The 17257-nt window shown below is 40.4% G+C and overlaps 1 protein-coding gene across 1 annotated transcript in view; it reads right to left on the reverse strand.

Annotated features, from left to right (window-relative positions):
* Positions 1 to 3985: 3985 nt before the first annotated feature.
* Positions 3986 to 17257, reverse strand: part of ADAM12 (ADAM metallopeptidase domain 12) — a 168248-nt gene continuing 154976 nt past the window's right edge. Inside the window, exons 17-23 of the mRNA XM_056495215.1 lie at positions 16392 to 16469; positions 13737 to 13845; positions 13122 to 13257; positions 12397 to 12505; positions 11776 to 11958; positions 6752 to 6861; positions 3986 to 5282 (exon numbers count right to left, since the gene is read on the reverse strand). Coding sequence (XP_056351190.1) covers positions 5222 to 5282; positions 6752 to 6861; positions 11776 to 11958; positions 12397 to 12505; positions 13122 to 13257; positions 13737 to 13845; positions 16392 to 16469 — 786 coding nt within the window. The 3' untranslated portion in view covers positions 3986 to 5221. The remainder of the gene's footprint in view (positions 5283 to 6751; positions 6862 to 11775; positions 11959 to 12396; positions 12506 to 13121; positions 13258 to 13736; positions 13846 to 16391; positions 16470 to 17257) is intronic.

The raw sequence follows: 17257 nt of genomic DNA on the forward strand, positions 1-17257 counted from the left end.
CAGCCCTGATAAACTCAGGAGTGGGGAGGATGGAAACAGCCAGTGCTGGGGTGGTGCTCAGGTGCCACAGAATGGAGAAAATCTCTGCTTATTTCAACAGTGGAGAAAAGTCAAAGCTGTAGGAGAAACAAAACCCCAACTGGGAACATCCTGACACTGTAATTCATCTATCCCAATCAATCCTTTTAACTGTCTTTCCTGTTATTTATGGTGGTGCTCCTGGAGATTTATAGTGTTTGTCTGAGATTGCAAAGCTTCATCACAGAAACCAGACACAAAAGAGGGGGAAAAAATAAAGAAAAAAAAATTCCCTGGAGAGGTTTTTATAAAATCTTCCTCTGTAAACACCTTTAGGTTTGGGATTAGATAAAATGGCTGGGGGAGCCACAAAGACACAACAGCACAAAGGAGATATGATAAAAATGAAGGAAGGAATGGCAGGAAAACAACCCAAAAGTGATAAAGAGGGAATAAGTGAAGAGAGAGTTTGCTGGATGTGGAAGGGAAAAGGTTGTAGAGAGTTTCTGGAAAGGAACTGAACGGGAAATGTGGTTTTTTTAGGGGCAGACAGAGACCCCTGAGCCCAGCCACTTTCCCCTCTGGCTGTGGAGAAGGACAGCCGTGCTTGACACTGGAAATTCCAGCTCCAGAAAGTTTAAAATATGAAAATAATAATAAAGTGCTTGCCCTGCAGTTTGTTATGCCTTACAGGATCCTTACAGAATGTTGGAATTCTATAAAATATCCTTGCTGTCTTAAATCCACACCATTTTCTGTCTTCAGAGCTGTTATTTTGGTTTAATTTTGGGTAATAATTACAGGTCATAACTTCAAGGTAACTGGAGAGGAGGGGATATTCCAAAATTTTTTTTTCTTCTCTACTGCTTCCTTTTCTTCTTCAAGACCTCTTCTGCTTTCATGGCTGTCCCTTTAGTAAACACAAAATTAGTATTTCTTACCCAACCTTGTTAATACTCATCTTGACATTTTCCAAGGAGATGTTTCTTTATTTCAAATCATGAGCTGCTTGTGCAATAAATTTAGCTTCAGCTCTAGAAGTGAAAAATATGTTCAGAGGTTAAGGCATCTAAAATTCTTATAGAAAATTAGGCCAAATTAATGAACCTTGGTGAAAAATATATATTGATATGTTTTAGCTTTTGGTTTTTGGAATTAAGTAGTAATTTACAGTTTTAACAGTAAAATAATCCGGTACATTTGCTAAATAAAAGCAAATGATATATAATAAATACATAAATGATCTTTAAAATATATAAATTATCTTTAAAATAAATGATAAAATAAATTAGCTTTAAAATCTTTTTTAAATGTGGTCTTAAATGAGATCTGTTCCTGAGAGTGATGGTTTGGGGGTTAAAAAATAGTTATAGAGGTCTTTATATCAAATAACCTCAAGATTGCAAAGTAAAGCACTGAGAAATGCAAAATTCAAGTTGCTTTAAAAAAAACAATTAGCAAATATTCAGTCCTTTCCTGCAATTCCAGCATAATTTAACCTATGGCACAGACAAAAGACAATCTGATAGAACTTCTCATTTTTGCTCTGGGTTCTTGGAGCAGTGAGAACCTACAGGCAGAAAGATGCTCTTCAAGGGATGAATTTTTTTCCCAATATCAAATCTAAACATCCTCTGCTGCAATTTGAGGTGATTTCCTCTCCTCCTGTCCCCTGTGCAGAGCCACAAGGTCCCCCTGAGCCTCCTTTTCTCCAGGCTGAGCTCCCTCAGCTGCTCCAGACTCTTCCCCAATTGCTCCTAAGTACATTAAAAGCAATAAATTTAAATATGTAGGAATGAAAACATGTAGTAAAGCAGAAAAATCCATTGCTCACCTCTACAGATACACATGGCCTTGCACACTGCTTAAAAAAATAAAGAGTGTCATGGAAAAGAAAAGTATCTTTTGTCATCATGATGATGATGTTGGTTATTAAATTCCTGAATGAACTGAATTCCAAAAGTTCAATCTGCTCCAGGTTTTTAATTTCTGTTGTAAGTGTTGTGTGAAAAGGGCAGCTGCCTGCAATTTATGGGGCATATTTATGTGTGGTCTCGTTATGTGGAAGGATGGGCTCTCTGCAGAACAAGTTTCAGCCTTACTGAGTTTAGAAAATGATGTTTTGCAGAGTGAGATAAAGAATGAATTTGTTTACTGTTACATGGTAATTTACAGTTAAATTGGAAACTGCTGTTATTTGACTGGAAGTTAATAAAATGGAATATTGCATACTCAAATGATCAGAAGAAACCAGAATTGAAACAAAGGAAACAGCTCTGTATCTCTTTCTTCTCTGAGCTTTTGAAAAGGCTTTTAAAATATTCCATGAAATTAAAAGAAGATAAATCTTGCTACCCTGATAATTGCTAGCTTTTACAAACAATGCAGGAATACTAAACCCAAGGGACTTGATGGGGAGAAAGATGGTAAATATGCAATTTTCCTTTTGTTTACTGCCTATTTATTCATTTTCTTTGGTGTTTTGTACTTTCTGTTCTATTGATTAGCATAAAGGCAGCATTGCTTCAGGGAGAGCACACTCTGTTCCTGCTTTTCCTCTGGAAAGCATTCCAGAGGTGAGAGGCTGGAATATGGGTGTGGGAGAAGACAGAAAGGAAGAATCAGCATGAAAAAATCTTTCCCACAAAGATGAATTGAGAACCACAAAATATTGAGGATTTAAAGGTTGGTGTAACCTTAATTATTAAAGGTGATTTAGAAGTCAAAAGATTGCTGAGCAGGGAGGTGGAAGAATTATAATGACAAAACTGAATTTATAATGATAGGACTGAATTTATAATGACAGAACTGAATTTATTATGACAGACCTGTGCCTGTGCAGGAGCACACCTTGGCTTTCACACCCTGGTGTATCCCAAAGGAATTTATTTGCTTACACTGCCCTTACAGATGTAAAACCATTCACCTGCTTTCCACAGTGGAATTTCCCATGCCATCTGCATTTCTAATCATGCAGTCACTAATTAGGTGTGAAAACACCTCAAACCAGCTACCACTGATAAAATTCCCCCAAACAAAAGGAGGATTTGATGGATCATTTGCTGTCATCTCTTCTTGTCACGTGTTGGTTGTTGTCCCATCCCACCCCCAAGCAACAGGTCATTTTCTGCCTGTAGAATTTTGCACCTGATAATAAAAATATAAATAGAAAATTTGCAAATTGCTGACTGGAAGGTTTCCACATTTTATGGCTGTTACCTCCCTTGCACCCACATTTTGCTATGAAAAAAATTAGCCTGTACTATTCAGTAAGATGTTTATTTGGTGTCAAGTAATGGAATTAATTTCTACAGGATCTCTGGGTTTTGCTGCCTTTGTTTCAGATAGAGAATTGGGATTTTTTCCCCAGACATCTAGAAGTCTCTTTCTATTTTCTGTACTTTTAAGCCTGCCTAGGTTGGTCATGTTTAAGTTCATACACGTGCAAAGTCTCACCTAAGCTGTACCTGCTAAATTCAGAACTCCTGATGCTGATTACAGACACTTTTTAGTCATTTAATGTCATATTTCACTACTCACAGTTTCATCTTATGGTTTTCAGCAGTTTGCAGAAGAATTCTGATAAAATGGGAGCATTCAGACAAGCAAACAGCTCATGTGGGTGCTTCAAATGGAGGTGCCCCCTACTGTAGACACCAAAAAATGAGTGTTTTAAATGCAGAAATATGTAAATACATAAGAAGCATCATTTTGGTTCCCCCATATTGCTGAGCCTGGGATGTTTGCATCCTTCTGTTGTGATTCTCCACACATAAAGCCCTTTGTTGCTATTGGAGGTGCTTTAAGAATTGAAATACATTTGTGAAGCTTTTCCTTTGCTATTCAGCACCAAACTAAGCTGGGGCTGATCTTGGTTTGTTCAGTTTATCAATAAGCATGAAGGTTGTGTTGCTACAAGGGGGAATAACTGGGAAAATGAAATACAATTACACTTCCTGAAGCCAGATGCAAGTTTCTATCAATGCTTTTATTTTTGCTTAAGGAAACAAAAACCACAAGCAATGAGGAAACCATCCTATTAAAGGTGATAGTCCCTTCTCCCTCTGCTTCAGCTGATATTTGGAAATTCTTGTTTTTACAGGTGAAACTGTGTTCAGCAGTGCTACTGAAAAGGCACAGAAGAGATCAGGTGTAATTACAGAGCAGAGATGAACTTCTTTTTTTTTTTGGATAATCCAAGTCTATGTATTAAAATACACATTTTGATTTGGGAACTAAGAAACCAGGAGCAACATTGTAGAAGTTAAATACAAAACAGTAGTAAATATGCAAAATACAGGTGATAAGCAGAGCAGTGAGGCAAAAGGAAATAATATAAAAGTTGATTTTTAAAATGTAATTCTTTGCAATTCTTGGCTTCCCCTCAGCCCTGGGTGTAATGCACTGCCAGTCTAATCAGGACAACAATGAGATGGTTGAATTTAGTTACCAAAGGGAGGCCTGATATCTGCATTAATATGTACTAACCAGGTTGTGTTTGAGGAAAATGAGGTCAAAAACAACATTGTGATATACAGTACTTCTTCAGTGAGAGGACTGCTCCCAGGTGGATGCATCCTCTTTCAGCACAGAGATTTCTGGAAGATCTCAAACAGTAACATGAAAACTGAGATTACAGTACAGCTGCAAACACAGAGTGAGCCTTTGGTTGAGTACAGGATACACCTTGTGTGCAGATATCAGGCATTTCACCAAGTTCCAGGAGATATTTTGTCTTCTTGCCCTGCCATATTTATTCAGAAGTGAGTTAGGAACCACTGAGATGGAGCTGTTTACACATTTCATTGATCTCTATCAGCACTCCTTAAAGAATAAATCAAAACTAAGAAATCTACATAGGACCAACAGAGCAGAATTATTCAAGTTCAGTGAAATATTACAAAAAAAAAAAAAAAGGTTTCCTTTTTAGGAAAACTCAGCTATGGTAAAAATATCTACTACAGTGCACTGCACTGTAATAAATATTCAACATAAATTAATAATTTACAAGTACCTGAGCAAGTATACAGAGCACCATAGCACAGCACAGCACCAAAGGCAGTAGCTCAGAATTCTTAAAAATAATGCTGTTTTAAACATTAAAAATTCTAAGTATTGTCATAGAAATGAACTCCAGCTGGAGTTGAAAGATAGTGCAAACTTCTGTCTTCACTTTTTAAAATAAAGGTGTCAGGTTTTCTATTCATTTCACATCTGTAGTGTTGCTGCACCTGGGTATCTGTGGTGGATGTTTGGGAGCAGGTCTGTTGGAAAGAAAGAAAACAGAAAATTGTTACTTAATCTCTCCATTTCTTTCAGTGCTCATCAATTTTGTACCTGATCAGAAATGTCAATAACGTTGCGGAATTCCAGGTGGTCTCCAAATGTTTTAGGAGTCAGCTTGAAATATTAATGCTGTCAGAATATCTGACTGGAATAGACAGCCAGGAGTTTAAATAAAGTTTATTTTTGCAGAATTTTTGCTAAGGAGACTGTGTTGATTCTATTTTTAATGTTTCTGAGCATTTAATGATTTACTGGTAGAATTCTTGTACCATAAAATACAACTTTTATCTTCCTTGGAGCTCACTTTATTCACAGGAAGCTGAGGAATACTGGATAAGAAAACAGCATTGACTAAACCCACTAACATTGGGGGTAGTTATTCCACTTCCTGATTATTTTTTTCAAATATACTTCATATTTTTGAAGTGTACAATTTCTATGCTTTTTGGATATTATTTTCAGATGATGTTTCCTTGGGAAATGGGTGATCAGGAAATTGCTTTTATTGGTGGCTGATTTTAACAGCATTCAGTTCTTAGCCTAACTCAGGTGGGGGGACTGAAGAGAAAATTTATTATTTATTGGTTAGTTTTTGTAAATGTGCAGTCAAACCTTCACAGGTATTATAAACCCTCATATTCTGTGGGAGTCAGAGCAACTGACTGGTGCACTCCCTGTGAGAGGCAGTGTGATAAATAAAATTAGAGATGGAAATTATATTGGAAGTGGTTGCTGCAGCAGTTCCTTGAGCCACTGTAGTCATGTTGCTGCTGGAGTGCTAAAATCCAGGAGTTAGGATTGACAGACCTTTTTGGCACTGTCTAAAACAGAGGCCAGACAAAATGAAGAAAATAAAAAGCAGATATATATCCTGAAAGTACAAATATATATATATGTATATGTGTATATGTGTATATATATATATGTATATCTCCAGGTACATATATACATTCATTTATATATATTTAATATATAATATATATGTATATATATAAAATATATATTATCTATATCTATATCAGATTATATATATCATAAATAATATTATTTTTTTTCAGGTACATTTAGGGCAGACAAAACCCCCAAGGGTTGCACCCAAGAATGGATGAAGAGTCACGAATTTTCATATTTTCCTAAGTTTGCTCCATCTGCTTATTGGGAGTTAATCTTCCAATTACAGATTCAGGTAATAAAGTAATTGATCCCCAGTTTGCTCCCCTCAAAACTCACTTTTGTTTACATTTCTCAAGGGCTGGGGCAGTGAGGTGCCTTGATTGGAGAGGAATTGTGCCTGGCCAGAATGGGAGAGCAGCAGCTCACAGCGCACATGGAGTTTAGAGCTGTGCACTGAAAATTGCAGGGTCACAGGCAGATGACCAACAGGATATGAGCAGGTACATCAATGGGAGGAAGAAGCTGAGGAGCCAGGAGCAGGAGCAGCACTCACCTGGCAGGGATGCTGAGGGGCACTGCCCTGGGCTGTCCCGGACCCTGGCGCGCCCGGCCCAGCGGGTCAGCGGGGAGAGGCTTCCGAGGGGGGCTGGGCTTGGGGGGCTCCTGCAGGGAACACGAGCTGCTGTCAGTGCTCAGAGTGCACAGCAAACCCTTCACTCAGCCACACAGCAGATACAGGCATGGAATTATGGCTGGGTTGGGTTGGGAGGGACGTTGAACACATCCAGCATCACCCCTGCCATGGCAGGGACACCTTCACTGTCCCAGTGATGCCTGGAGAGGCTGCCTGGAACAGAGGCTGGGCAGAGTTAAAGGAATAAAGTATTTCTTTAATAAAGAATAAAGGTATTTACCAAAAGCCCTTCAAGGGATTCACATTGAGCCTGGCCATGGCTCCACCCAAGATGGACCCTGAATCACGAGTTTCACACTTTTATAAGTTTTGGTCCATTTCCATATCAGGGTTAATTGTCCAATTCCAGCTCCAGGTTCTGCAATCCCATCCTCCCAGATTGCTCTCCCATCCTCCCAGATTCTCTCCTCAATTTGCACTTTTTGGGCCTGAAGCTGCAGTAGTGTTCTTGGATTGGAAAAGGATTGTTTTGTATGACTGAGCTGTGAGAACTTGCTAACACTTTATATAAAGTTCAGAGTTATATACTAATGCAGTACAGAATCTGGAAAATATGAAATCTAAAACGTAGAACTTTTTAAAACTTAGCACCAGGGTGCTGCAAGCCCCATCCAACCTGGCCTTGGACACTTCCAGGAGGCAGCCACAACTCTGGGCAAAACTGACACCTCACCCTCCCTCACAATTTCCTTATAACTTAAATTGAAGATATTTTTTAATCAGATAAGTTTAAATGAGTAAAAAGTAACATATTTTTAATAAGCTGGCACTTACATTTTAAACCAAAGATTTAATTCTATATTTTCATGATTTTTTGTCTTTTGATTCTTTACTCTAGGAGTGCAGGGTGCATCTCAACTGGACTCAAAGCTTAATTGGTGGTAAATGAGAAGAGCAAAGATTCAATACATGACTTTGTAGAAGCAGTGCTATAGAAAGGTGGGGATGCTCAACATTACTTTAAAATGGAAGTTCAGATGACCACAAAACCAAACTGGCTCAATTCTGGTTTGGATTGGGAGCATCTGTTGAACTCTTTTTTTTCAGAGCCACTGCTGTGCTTTCATTCTGTGGAATTAAAGGCTCCATTAATAAAGAACAGAAGTCAGCTGCTGCCAGGCTGGGCAGTGGCTGCTCTGGGTGGTCCCTGCAAACAGAGAAACTTGTCTCTTTGTGCTCCTCATGATGGAGAGCTGGGACACATTAATTGCCTTGCTCAGGGCACACAGAAACTCTCCAGTTCACCCCCAAACTCACTTCAGATCTTTCTACTACTGGAGCTGCAGAGCTTTTCCCAAGGAGTTTTATTCCTTGTTTTTAGTTTGCTGTAAGTATCACTAGCATAGTTAAAGGAAACAGGAAGGGTTTACAAGCATAATCTGATTAAAGATCCCTTGAAAGATGTGATCCAAACAAGCAATCAGAGCATGAATTGCTCCTGAGTAAAGTCCAACTTTTTATCATTTGTTTTGGGTATTCCTTTGTTTTTTTTACTTTCCGTGGCAAATATTTGCTCTTTCAAGAAGGAAATGCAGATTCATTATCCACAGGCTTTTTGATAAGGAAGAAAACACATGAAGTTAAGTAAATCTCATATATAATAAGTTCAAATTTGCCACAAACTATGTTTTAAAGTTGCACATAATGTCCATCCTCTGTTAATTTTCTGCATAACAAGTACTTGTATTGATGGGTACAGGAGGCCCAATGCCTGATTTATTTATTCACTCATTTCCTACTCAAAATGTCCTCAAGTTAAAATATCCTCAAAGAGGAAGCAGCCAAGTGTGCTGACAAAAAGTGTAATGTGGCAAGCTGGTAGGAAAGGGTAAATGAAAGAAAAAAATTAAAAAAGGGAGAGAATTCTGATAAAAATAGAGATGGAGAATAAATGGTGGCTGAGATGAAGCAAAATGGAGCAGCACTTGATAGAAAGGAGATGGCACCAGGAACACACAGCCTTAGGAACAGAGGAAAAGCTCTTTGAAGAATTAAATCCCATCCCCCAGACTGATTACAGGAGGGTCTTCTCTATTCTTTCTGTGCCACAGGAGAATCCAAACTTGGTGTGTTAACTTGTGTGGGGCCTTGCAGAGCCTTTGATGTGCTGGGAATCTGCAGCACAGCTCACAGCACCACCACAGCTCTGCTTCCCTCCTTCCTCCATTCTTCCCCTACAAAGTTCAGCCCTACACCACAAAGAGTTTCTGGATGGATTTCTTTGTCCATTTTATATCCACAACCTGGCATTTAATGCATTCAGGCTCTGCTTGTGGAAGTGTTTTAAATATTGGAATGAAAAACACAATTCTCATGCTGAGCAGCTCCAAAGACATCAGGTGCAAGAAATTTCAGGGGTTTTTCACTGATTTTTAAAGAAGCAGCTGAAAGCCCTCTGTGCCTACAGCCAGACTGAGGTGTCACAGGAGAGATATTCCCAGGATAACTGTGGCAGAAGGAGCAAGAGCTGAGCTGAGCTCAGTTTTACTAAGGGAAAAGTAAAACACAAAGTTCTCTTTCCTGGCATCAGGATCAGCTGTAAAATATGAAATATATTTTGGTAATAAGAGGATGAGTGTGTCAGAGGCAGCAGCTGAATGCTAGAAGTAACAAAATCGAGGGGAAGAGACCAAATCCATGGACTGAACCCACAGTCAGGAAAAACCTGCACTGTTCCCTTCATTCACCTGGGGCTCTGCTGATTTACACTGGCTGTGAATCTGCCCCATAAATAAAGACTGTTGGTCTTGCAAGAGCATCTGAAAGAAGGAAAAGCTGTTTTTCAGTCAAGAGATAATTAAATATTAAACTTGGCAAGAGCTGAGGATCTTCTGTTTGGTTGATTGGTTTATTTTGTGTTGTCTTTGTTTTTTAACTATTTTGCTTACAACTGAAAGGAAATTTTATATAATTTACAGCACCATCCTGCAGCACTGAGCATCTGGGTGACATCCTGAATGTAGAAATTATTTTTAAAGTCCTTCCTCTTGCTGGCCTTCTGGATGTGCTTCTAAGAGAGAGCTGAAGCAATACATGAAGTAGTATCTATATTTATTATCCCAAACTATTCTTCAGCTAATTTACTACTTCCAAGCTTTGAGAGAAAAAAATAACTTAAGAATGAAAGATTTTCTCCCCACACTGTCTTTTGGGTCCCTTTGATACAAAAAGTAGCTGTTTCTGAGAATATTGAGGCTATGATATAATTTTGAAATAAACTTTGCTCTTTCTTTAGCCTGCCATGAGCTGATCCCCTGTTTGTCCTACTTGTGTTCTGTGCAGAGACTGAAAATGGTGATATTTTGCTTGGTGAAGGAGCTGTCACAATTAATTTGAGCTGCCAAGCTGAAAAGCATTTTGGCAGTTTCACATCTGTCAGTCTTTGCTAATGATAGTGCTGCAGGTCTGGTACTCCACCTGGCACTTTGGCTGGGATTTGGAGCACAAGGATTTAGGAACATGAGTTGTAGGGGATTCCTGGGCTGCTCTGATGTGCACTGAGGCTGGGGCAGGTGCAGCATCAGAATGAGAAATGGTTACTTTCCCTTTCCTTGGAAAGTCTTTTCTCCATCCACATTCTGCTTAAGAATTGCACTTAAAAATCTTCCCTTTGACCACTGTGAATTGTGCAGAATGTTAGAGAATACAAGAAAATGAACAATGAAACCACTGGAGCTAAAGACAAGCAACAGGAATCAATACTGCTTCTGATTCCCCCCAAAATTTATTTTAGAAAGAATCAGCTTTTCTTACACCCCTGGAAAATAAAATGATTGGAAATGTGGGAAGGGGAAGACAAAAAAGCCAATAAAACACTGGCTGCACTTGTAAAAGCTGGTCTAACCTGAGTGATATAATGTTCACACTTAGAAAAAATCAAATCTAGATACACTTTTTGCTGCCACAATGAGCAGGGACACCTTCCACTATCTCAAGCTACTCCAAGCCCTGTCCAAGCTGGCCTTGGACAATTCCAGGGATCCAGGCACACCTTCTCTGGGCACCCTGACAGCTTCTCTGGGCAGCCTCCCTCATCCCTGCTTGTTTCTGACATTTTTCCAATCCCTTTTCAAAGCCCTGCACTCCAGCACTGTCTCAGAGCTGTCTCCTCCTATCCATCACCAGGAAAGGGTTTTGGAGCAGCTCTCAGTGCTCCTGCAGGTGAGACCCTGGTGTTAAGAACATTCACTTCATTTTAACCTCCTACCACACCCAGAACAGCACCACAGCTGCAGAACAGGAATAGCTGCTGCTTGCCTGGGTGCTTTGCTTAGAAACAGTCACTCCAAAAGTGCCACCAAAAGGGAGCAGCCAGTGACAAGAAAAGGCACTATTTAATACAGATACTGCACAGGCAACTTCATCTACCCTATAGCCCTGAGATGCATCTTAGTCAAAAATAAAATATTTACCATCTCTACTTAAACACTGCAATGAAAGGAGTGTCTACATGAAACAGAGTTTTTCAGGTCTGTGCCCTGGAAAAACAGACTGTGGTTCCTGCAGCCCTTGGCAGGGCACCAGCACATCAAGCTGAGGCACCTTTTGCTCTTGCACATCACATCTGCAACATGACTCCCTAAACTGTCTCTCTGTGTTTGGCACCTCACCAACAAGCCATGGAGTTCCCCTCTGGTTCAGCAGCTGGAGAGATGAGCCTGTGTTTGTTCTGTTGTCTTTTGAGTGGTGAAGGCAGAGTTCAGGATCCTAAATTTTAGGATCACAGCCCCACTTGCCACAAAGCAATTTTCTACAGCACAGTTCTAAACTCACACAAAGTATAAAGGAAATACTGTGGGAGGAGGGCAGCAGGAAGGATGAGAAAACACATTTCTCCTGATGCTCACAGAGTAAATATTAAATAGAAGAGAATCAGTGCTTACCTGGGAGAACCTCAGGGAAGGGTGAGCTGGCAGGGGTCTCTCAGGCCCAGCTTGGTGGCCTGGCAGCTGGGGAAGGGGGGGCAGGACTCTCTGGGGTGTTTTCAGTGCTGGCACCTGGCGTGTCCTCACGGGGTTGCTGATGTCGATGACCTGGTGCGGCAGCGGCCGCCTCGGCGCGTCCCTCTGGGAGAAACATCCAACCACAGTGAGAATTTCAACAGCTGCACACGATCACAGCTGGTTTAGTTTGAAGGGATCTTAAGGACCACCTTATTCCAAACCCCTGCCATGGGTAGGGACACTTCCCACTACACCAGACTGCTCCAAGCCCCATCAAACCTGGCCTATTGCTACTTTAAAATCCATGTTAGTCCCTTGATTTTCTCTCCTAGAGACAAAACTGTTTATTTTCAGCACTGGACATCTCCACCTGTCTTCAAGTGGAAGCCATAAATGAATTTTGAAGCCTACATCCTCTCCCATTTTACTTAATGCTAGCCCTACATGATGTTAAGTTCATGTAATTATTGTATTATAATAAATGACTTAATTGAGATCCAAAATATATGAGACCTTTTTTTGGTTTTCCTCCACTTTTTAAAAGATTGTTTAGGGACTCACTTTTTGTATGGTTGTGTTTTGTGGCTTCATGATGAGGTTTTTACTAACACATGTGGGATGAACATGATTTGGCTCAGATGAACTGGAAGGTCTTGCTGGGCTCACAGACCTGCAATACAAATATTTAATTGTTGAACACAACGTTCTGCTTTGTAACATTTTCCTAAACAAGAGCCTCTTTTCAGAATGGGATTTTGCAAGGGCTTTCTGCCTGGTTATAGTAAACAAGGAAAGTAAAAATTGTCTAGCACTCCTGCAAGAATAAAAATAAATATTGATTTTTTAGAAACCAGTAGTCTGTTAAATTAGCTTCTGCAATCTGTGGAAATGCAGCTTTGTAACACCCAGGAGACTATTCTAATGAATCTAACATTTAAACAGTAATGACCTCAAATAGGAAAGTTTCAGCTCACTCAGCTGAGTTTAGATAAAAGGCCACACAGTGTAATGAAACTGTTTCAGGCAAATGAAAATAAAAGCAATACTTCCATTGCTGCTTAATTTTTCATCCCAAAAGGAAAGAGGGATATATTCAAACCAATATCTGCATTATTTACTGCCTATCAATGAAATTAAACCAACCCAGGGAAAACACTGCTGTTATTGGTGAATATTTTTTGTCAAGGCTGTCTCTTTCTAATACATTCACAGCGATGAGAATTGCTGTGTTTACTGCTTCCCTTCCTTAATATCTATTGGAATATTATTAGGGAAAATGGGCATACCTTAATTTCTCTATTGTTGTCTTCTTGCTTGTAAACAACCACCTCATGAAATTCTTCCTTTTGAGGTACATGATTGATCCAGCAAAGATAAGGCACAGGATGGTTATCAACACTCCAATGGTCAAACTCTTATTGTCTGCAAAAAATCACATGAAGTTAACTTCTTCCAAGAGCCTGCTCAGTGCCTGACCAGGGTTTCTTTTCTGTCTTCAAAAAAAAAAGATCTTTCAGTAATGAAGCCATGATGGGAAGCTTTGTCATGGAAATAACCATGATGTCATAAATGCAGTTTTGCCACTACTGCAGCATCTGGGATGCAGAGCAGAGAATCCATTTTGGTTTAGAATAGCATTGTTCACATGAAAACAGACATTATTCCCCATCCAGATTTAGTTTATACATGTACTTGTGAGGGGACTGCTTGTCCTGTCAAGTTCTCAGACATAAACCACAAACATCTCTTTGAGGTCATTAATGCTCCAACACTCTGAAGAAAAAAAATGATGTGGAATAATCAAATCCTGTAAAGTTAACAACCTGTAGAAATAATTACTTCTGAGGTTGACCAATTTCCACTCTTTATCCTGGAAAAAAAACAGGTGAATTCCCACTGACCTGCCTGCCTGATGGGCCCACTGTCCACGCTGCCCCCAAAACCTGGCTTGTCACAGAAGGGGGGGGCCCACTCAGCCTCACAGTGACAGTTCTTTTTGTTGTTGCAGACCTGCAAAACAAGACAAATGGCTTAAACATAAAAACATCCCAGAGCAGCCCTGGCTGATAAGGGCCTCTAATCAGCCAGTGACACATCAGAGAGGAATAAAACTTGGAGAAGAAAGGAGATGTGCTGATAGCTGCCTATTGCACACTGAGGTGGCAAAGGGCAACTCGCCACGGAGGGAGAGGGATCCTAAAAACCATTATTTCTTTTGGCAGCTAATCGTTGGAGTTGCCCCAGCTGACAACATGAATAATATGAGGATAATCAGACATCTCTTAAGTCTTGTTCTCTCTTTGCTTCCAGCAGCAGCAGCATTCTGTGCTTGGTAAGTTCTGCTCCTCCTGCCTCCACAAAGAGCTTTTCCCTGAGGTCTCCTCTCCACCAAGGCCTTGCACTGGGCCCAGGAAGGAATTCACTTTGGCTCAAAGGTGAACCAGCTGCTGGAGAAACCTCCGTCAGGACATCCACAGCTTTTCCCTCAGGATATCCATGGCTTTTCCCTCAGGATATCCATGGCTTTTCCCTCAGGACATCCAGGGCTTTTCCCTCAGGACATCCATGGCTTTTCCCTCAGGATATCCAGGGCTTTTCCCTCAGGAGATCCAGGGCTTTTCCCTCAGGACATCCAGGGCTTTTCCCTCAGGAGATCCAGGGCTTTTCCCTCAGGACATCCATGGCTTTTCCCTCAGGATATCCATGGCTTTTCCCTCAGGACATCCAGGGCTTTTCCCTCAGGACATCCAGGGCTTTTCCCTCAGGACACCCATGGCTTTTCCCTCAGGACATCCATGGCTTTTCCCTCAGGATATCCATGGCTTTTCCCTCAGGACATCCATGGCTTTTCCCTCAGGAAATCCATGGCTTTTCCCTCAGGACACCCATGGCTTTTCCCTCAGGAAATCCATGGCTTTTCCCTCAGGACACCCATGGCTTTTCCCACAGGATATCCATGGCTTTTCCCTCAGGACATCCATGGCTTTTCCCTCAGAACACCCAGGCCTTTTCCCTCAGGATATCCATGGCTTTTCCCTCAGGACATCCATGGCTTTTCCCTCAGGAAATCCATGGCTTTTCCCTCAGGACACACAGGGTTTTTCCCTCAGGAAATCCAGGGCTTTTCCCTCAGGACATCCATGGCTTTTCCTCATGAGGTCCCACAGTCCAAACCTTCACTATTTCCTTTTGCCACTCCTCAAGCAGGAGTGTGGTGAAAACAGAGTTTAAACTCCCGTGTGGAATAGACAGAGCCGTGGAGTCACAGAATCATTGAGGTTGGAAAAGTTCTCTAAGATCTTCAACCATTCCCCAGAAGTGACAAGGCCATCCATGTCCCCAGATGCCACCACATCCACATGGATTTTACATCCCTCCAGGGATGGGGACTCCACCACTGCCCTGAGCAGCTGCGCCAGGGCTGGAAAAACTTTCCCATGAAGGAATTGTCCCAAATATCCACCCTGAGCATCCCCTGATCAGTCTGAGGCCATTCCCTCTCCTCCTGTCCCTGTTCCCTGTTCCCTGATCCCAGATCCCAAATCTCCCTGGCTGTCCCCTCCTGTCAGGCACTGTGCTACCTGTGTCTGCAGAGCACTAAAATATTCAGAGAGCTCAGCCTGACTGTGGTCATGTAAAATTAAAAAAAATAAAAATATACTTTTCAAAGACAGCAAGATAATTAAACATATACTTTGTTAAACGTTCTTTTTTAAATTAAAGCACTGCAGGAATTCTCATTTACAATTCCATGAGGTCAGTTTTGCCACTGAGGAGTCACCAGATGTTCTTGCTTTGTACAGACATAAAAAATGCCAGTCCAAGCCTCTGCTCATTCCAGCTCGATGATAAGAGGTAGCACCATCAACACTGCTCAGTTTTGCAAATTCAGGGTGATAAAATAAGTTAAAGCAAATTAAAATCCTTCCTCAGAGAGGACAGAGAGTTTCTATGGATCCTCCAATGTGGCTGCCACAGCTTTTCAGAGAAACAAACAGCTCATCAGCACATCAAGGTTAATAAGGCAAAGCTTGACATAATTAACATTATCATAATATAAACTGGGTTTCAAACCACTGATATTGAATGATATCATCACATTTTTCATTCTGTGCCACTTTCATGCAACAAAACTCATCAATGTGGTTTTACTTTATTTTAATGTTTTTTGAAATGTTGTTTCATTTGCCTCTCAATCCAAATGCTTCCAATGTTCAATTCAAAAATTGTATCTACGGAGAAACTGCATTTTTGATTTTTAATGGGAATTCTTCATGATGGAGGGTTAGACTTCAAATTGCTTTGAGGATTACAAGATTCCTTTGTATCACAGGCTGTCAATTAAGAACAAGATAATTACTGCCTGATAAATATTTCTTTGTCAAATAAAAACAATTTCATATAAGGGACAGTGAAAATGGAAATATGTCATAAAAATGTATTGCAGTGACTCTGACTATTGCAGGCAATTATAGATCCCAAAGCCATTACAGAAAGTGATTTCTTGTCCAGTGGTTATTGAGGGATTGTAAAGAATGTTTTCCCAGGATGCTTACCCCACGTCCATGGCACTTGGTGGCACATTTATGGACTCCAAAAACACTGGTGTTCTGGCACCGGCGGTTCAGGCAAATCTGCAAAATAAAGAAAAAAATATATTTAACATGGACAGAGCTGCTGGGGCTCCCAGGGCATCAAATCCCTTCTTTCAGCAGCTAAATATCTCCCAACATGCAAATATATTTAATTATATGGACACAAAGGACAGGTGAATGTTTAAGTGAGTTCATTAATTTTTATGGGCCCATCATTGTTTTCCAGGAAAACCAAGATCTTTCCAAGTTTTTCCAAGTTAAACAATTTTTTTGGTGTCAAATATAAACCAGCCCTTTTAACATTTGATATTTATAGGAAATTGAAGTAAACAAATAGCATATGCACAGGAATAAAATTCAAATATTTTTTGTTTTCCAGTCATTGCAGATAAACTTTACTTTGCCAATGGAGCTGAAAATTGAGGTTAAGCAAGATTAGTGCTGAGTAACAACAACATCAAACAACCACACAACTGATGAGCATGTTAATAATGAGAAGTTACCCTACTCCAAACTGAAAAAAGAAGAAATTAGGACTGGAATAACTGTTCCTATGCTATGTTGACAACAAAAAAGGTCAAAAAGCCCCACACTGCACATTTTTGCTCATGTTTAACTGCAGTGCAGTTCAGTAGTACTAAAGTCAGTCACAATAATTAGCATTAAGTTGGGAATAGTGTTGAAGGAGGCGACAGGGCTGCTTAATCAGGGCACTTATCCCCTGGGGAGAAGGAAAAATGGAAAGGAAATTAGAGTGAATTGGCATCAACATGCAGGCAAGGAGAGAATATGGTCTGATTACAGCACTATTCACAATTCAAATCTTC

The sequence above is a fragment of the Oenanthe melanoleuca genome, chromosome 6 (genome assembly GCF_029582105.1).
Source record: "Oenanthe melanoleuca isolate GR-GAL-2019-014 chromosome 6, OMel1.0, whole genome shotgun sequence".
Classification (NCBI taxonomy): Eukaryota; Metazoa; Chordata; class Aves; order Passeriformes; family Muscicapidae; genus Oenanthe; species Oenanthe melanoleuca.